This window comes from Limulus polyphemus, unplaced genomic scaffold (genome assembly GCF_000517525.1).
Source record: "Limulus polyphemus unplaced genomic scaffold, Limulus_polyphemus-2.1.2 Scaffold1750, whole genome shotgun sequence".
NCBI classification, from domain to species: domain Eukaryota; kingdom Metazoa; phylum Arthropoda; class Merostomata; order Xiphosura; family Limulidae; genus Limulus; species Limulus polyphemus.
This window is the reverse complement of record NW_013667360.1, coordinates 159,584-165,113: the sequence shown is the minus strand read 5'-3', so window position 1 is coordinate 165,113 and position 5,530 is coordinate 159,584. Positions and strand designations below refer to the sequence as shown.

Genomic DNA, 5,530 nt, shown 5'->3' with positions numbered 1-5,530 from the left:
TATATATATATATATATATATATATATATATATACGCACAATTAAATGTTTCTTTGTCAGGCTAGTGTACTCATCGTATTTGTAATTTATATATATATATATGTGTGTGAAATTATTCTAAATAACACCTATCTGAAAATGTAACAGTAACACCTAAGTAATTATATATTAACTGATAATGTAACAGTAACACCTAAATAGCTGTATATTAACTGAAAATGTAACAGTAACACCTAAATAGCTATATATTAACTGCAAATGTAACAGTAACACCTAAGTAATTGTAAGTTAACTGAAAATGTAACAATAACACCTAAATAACTATATTAACTGAAAATGTAACAGTAATACCTAAGTAATTGTAAGTTAACTGAAAATGTAACAATAACACCTAAATAGCTATATATTAACTGAAAATGTAACAGTAACACCTAAGTAATTGTAAATTAACTGAAAATGTAACAGTAACACCTAAGCAGTATCTGAGTAGTTGCATATATTACAGAATAACTGGGATTTAAACTCTGTAATCTTATTCCACAAACTTCTATTTTCTTTACAGGAATAAATCGTAAAATTAGTTACTCCTTTGTTGATTCTGCAAATGGTAACTTCACCATTAACAATCAGACTGGCATTGTCCGCCTCCACAGATCTTTAGATCGTGAGCAGATAGCGTTTTACAACTTAACGGTTCAGTGTAGTGACCATGGTACTCCTCAGCTCTCCTCTGTTGCAACCATTTTGGTCAGGGTACAAGACATTAACGATAATCCACCAGAGTTTGCTAATAACTTCTATCATGCTAATGTCTCGGAGAGAGACGAAGCTGGTACAGAACTTGTCCGTGTCCTCGCAAGAAGCAAGGACACTGGAGTGAATGCAGAAATCACCTATTCTATCGTCAATGGAAATGATTTTGGTGGCTTTATCATTCATCCAAAATCAGGTGAGAGAAGAAGAACCAAATATTTTATTTTTTTTCATCACCCACCTCTTTCATGTGTACTGGTGTTTATTAACAAAAGGAAAAATAGCAAAGAGAATAAAATTGGTCTTCAAAATTAGATAGATGGATAGATAGAGAAAGAGAGAAAAACTTATTCAGTCATTCTTCTGTTCATTGCAGTTTGCTATCATTGAAAAATGAAAAAAATATATATGTCATTGTCCTAAATTTCGTTCAACCAGATTCAACATTCTAAAACATGCAATCCAGCTGTGATTTTAAGTTATTGTAGACCAACATGTTATGTATAATCCAGCTGTGATTTTCAGTTATTGTAGACCAACATGTTATGTATAATCCAGCTGTGATTTTCAGTTATTGTAGACCAACATGTTATGTATAATCCAGCTGTGATTTTTCAGTTATTGTAGACCAACATGTTATGTATAATCCAGTTTGATTTTCAGTTATTGTAGAGCAACATGTTATGTATAATCCAGCTGTGATTTTCAGTTATTGTAGACCAACATGTTATGTATAATTCAGCTGTGATTTTCAGTTATTATATATATATATTGATATATAAAAGACTGCACAATTTATCACGTAAATGATTCTTTTGTGAGTAAACTTTATTTTTAATACATAAACTTGAAAGTTAATTTGTGATTAGTAATGAATACATGAGCTAGATAAATTCGATTGTAATAAGATCACGCTGATTTAGATGCTGTATATATAAGTTACTCTTAATGTTTACTGTTTGTTTTTAGTTCTAGAAATATTTAGTTAGAAATGGATGTCAGTTTATGTATTTATGTGTTCTTAATTGTAGTTATTCTTCATTTCTAATTCTTCGTACTTCACCTGCATTTTTTTTTTAGGTGTCATTTCTGTTGCTAAAAGTTTAGATTATGAAGATGTGAAAGATTATTTCCTAACCATTGAAGCCAAAGATGGAGGAACGCCACCACTTAATAACCATGCCACAGTTAATATATCTGTTATCGATGCTAATGACAATCCTCCAGTTTTCAATCAGCCATCTTACAGAGTTGTTATTCCTGAGGATGCATCTCCAGGGGACAAAATTATACAGGTTTGACCAGAAGTTCACCAATCTAATAAATGTTTAAAGAAAGTAACAAAGTAGGATTGTTGTTTTTTGTTTGTTTTTTAATATGTAAATAACACTGTGATTTGACTTTTTTGTCTTATAATTGAAACCTCTTTGTTTCACTGATAAATAATGAAAAACATCATGCTTCCAAAAACTTCCTTCTGTATCAAGATGTTTCACAAGGCTAGCTTTCTGTTCTTTCCTATATTCTTTGAAACATAACATTAAATTTCATGTACCAAAAAAACTGGTATTTTTACCCAAAATACATAAGAAAACGTAGACGAATTAATACGTTTTGAATCAAAAGAATTGAATAAATCACAAAATTCAATTCAATCATTCTTTGCCATTAATGTTTGTGAAAGAACATGGAAAGAGATTTCAGTCTAAAGAAGCTTGCTTAAGTTCTGTATTCCCTAATATGATGTAGTGTTCCTATGGCTCATCTATATAGAAGTTTCCTATTGGAAAGCTTTAAAAATGTTTTTCCTAAAGGCATTTAACAAATCTTTTGTTCATTCGCATATAAAAGAAAACAATTTTGTTGTTAAAGAATCACTAGAGCTTTTTTTAAGCATCGTAAGTCATTATAATGGTTAATATTTATTCACTACAAGCTGAAATACCTGTCAGCTGATGGGAAATGTTTAAACTTAATTGAAACAATATAAGTTTAACAGCAATAATATATTTCAAAGTAATAACTTGAACATAAACTTTATCTCAAAATTTGCAGTTTGCTTTACATCTATCAACAAATAAAGATTTTGAGGTGATCCAACCCTTGAACACCCAACATCTCATTGGCCATGAGAAAAACATGGTTGTTTGAGAAACAGTCTAACAACTTTCATACTTTGATCGTGAACCCCTTTAGAATATTCAACATTGTCTAAAGCATCAACCTGCCAAAATTGTTTGAGATTGACTCAATAGGCTGGGAATAATTAACCAACAGATTTTACACAATAGAAATAGGGTTAAGTTCAATTTTGACCCCCCTTAGGACATTCCCCATAGTTCATATTTTTTACATACAAATTTTTGTTGAGATTGTCCCAATAGGTTTGGAGGAGTTAGGGTGCAAACAAACACACATTTTGTCTTTAAATGTCATACTTTCAAGTGATGCAAATCTTGTGTGAATTTTTTTATTTGTATTATCTGATGCAAATCTTGTGTGAATTTTTTTATTGGTATTATTTAATGCAAACCTTGTGTGAATTTTTTTATTGGTATTATTTGATGCAAACCTTGTGTGAATTTTCTTATTTGTATTATTTAATGCAAACCTTGTGTGAATTTTCTTATTTGTATTATTTGATGCAAGCCTTGTGTGAATTTTCTTATTTGTATTATTTAATGCAAACCTTGTGTGAATTTTTCTATTTGTATTATTTAATGCAAACCTTGTGTGAATTTTTCTATTTGTATTACTACATAAATACAGGATTAGAGTGCCGTAAAGAAGGTTCAGGTATAATTATTGTTTTTGTGTCTAAATCAGGTAAAAAAATGTGCCAAATTAAAAGAACAAGATTAATTTGCACAAGTATTGCATTAACTCGGCTCTTATTATGAATGCTTATTTAAGTTTCTGTGATAACGTATTGTTAACTTCCATACTAAATACTTCATAATAATGCCATCTCTACAGGTTAAAGCTAGCGATATTGACAGCCTTCCAAACTCCAGATTGTCTTTCTTTATCATTGGAGGTGACAAACACAGCCAATTTAAAATGAAGGAGGAAGATGGCTATATTATTTTGGCTGCTCCACTGGACAGGGAGTCGGTGAGAGCTTATTTTTGGGGAATTGTTTATTGAAACTGTATTTTTAACCCTCATCACTTAACAAGTTCTTAAGTTAAAGTGTTGAACATTTATTAAATTATCATAAAAATGACATCTTACACAAGGTAGAACAGATAGCATGTTAAGTTGTAATCTGATAAGTTGTCTTGCACTTTAAGAGTCTTTTTCTCACACATTTCTCTAGGTTTCTACTTATGTTTTGGAAGTGGAATGTAAAGACAGTGGAACTCCTTCCTTATCTACAGTTGTTTTGGTTAACATTGAAGTTTCTGATGTCAATGATAACCCACCTGTTTTCTCTCAGGCAAACTATACAGCCATTGTTCAGGTAATTTCATACAATAAATATCATACTTATAAAACTAATTTGGCAAACTATACAGCCATTGTTCAGGTAATTTCATACAATAAATATCATACTTATAAAACTAATTTGGCAAACTATACAGCCATTGTTCAGGTAATTTCATACAATAATTATCATACTTATAAAACTAATTTGGCAAACTATACAGCCGTTGTTCGAGTAATTTCATACAATAATTATCATACTTATAAAACTAGATTTTTTAATTGTGAAGTGTGTAATGCAATGTTAACATTGTATTGTATAGAAAACGGTTATTTTTAGTGTTTTAATCACAAAGAATATGAAATGTTCTAAATTATGTTTTTGTGTGAAAATATTCTTTGATTGAATTAAGCTTAATTTCTTTATTATTAAATTTATAGATGAAATATTATTACTAGTTGACTTTAGGATAACTCAGGTTTAAAATATGCTGTACTAACACACATCTATTACATCATGATGAAGTACCTAGCCTCTGACATTTAAGAAATCAGTAGACCTAAAATAATATTTTATACAATCTTGTCCTTCTGTGGTTCAGCAGTAATCTTGAAGGCTTATAATACTAAATTTGAGCTTCAGTCCCTGTGGTGGGCATAGCACAGATAGCCTATTGTGCAGCTTTGTGCTTATTACAAAACCAAACTGTGTAACATCACCTTAGTGAATAACTTACACATCTACTGTTTTTCAACCAAGCCTAAAGGTCGAAAAATCAAAGCACTATCAGTAGACGTAACCTTCTTTTTTTGATGTTGCATTTTTTTTTTTATTATGCATTTGAACCTTACGTCAAATGTAAAAATGCATCTGGTTTGTGAGTCACACTAATTGTCTAAAGAAAACTCGATGCTTGTGTGTATGCCAATGATGCAGAAGTAACAATCATTGAGTTATGATGAGTTTGAAACTAGTAAACGAATGAGTTAAAGTCCTTTTTTTGTGTTTTGTGCAGTAATTTGTAAGTAAATTTCTAATTTTTTCTTTAAACTTGTTTGTTTGTTTAATTTTGCACAAAGCTACTTCAGGGCTATATCTGTTCTGAAATTTAGAAGTGGTAGAATTGTGGGATTGACTGTCGCATTATAACCCCCACAGCTGAAAGGACCAGCATGTTCAGTGCTGGGATTCAAACCCATGACCCATAGATTGTCAGTTGAGTGCTCTAACTACCAGGCCCTGTGAACTTGAACAATATGGTAGATGTATTAAATAATACTATGTATCACACGTTAAAGGGTTTTATAATTTTTTTACATATATATATATATATATATATATATATATATA

At 30.4% G+C, this 5,530-nt stretch overlaps 1 protein-coding gene across 6 annotated transcripts in view; it reads left to right on the top strand.

Annotated features, from left to right (window-relative positions):
- The window catches only part of LOC106464820 (fat-like cadherin-related tumor suppressor homolog), a 62,162-nt gene that overhangs the window by 35,194 nt on the left and 21,438 nt on the right, over positions 1 to 5,530 (top strand). For all 6 annotated transcript variants that reach the window (XR_002611834.1, XM_022392616.1, XM_022392614.1 and 3 more), the window contains 4 exons: positions 563 to 949; positions 1,834 to 2,048; positions 3,730 to 3,867; positions 4,073 to 4,216. Coding sequence is in view for 5 of the 6 variants with exons in the window: in XM_022392616.1 (XP_022248324.1) it covers positions 563 to 949; positions 1,834 to 2,048; positions 3,730 to 3,867; positions 4,073 to 4,216 (884 nt within the window). In the remaining variant the exon portion in view is untranslated. The remainder of the gene's footprint in view (positions 1 to 562; positions 950 to 1,833; positions 2,049 to 3,729; positions 3,868 to 4,072; positions 4,217 to 5,530) is intronic.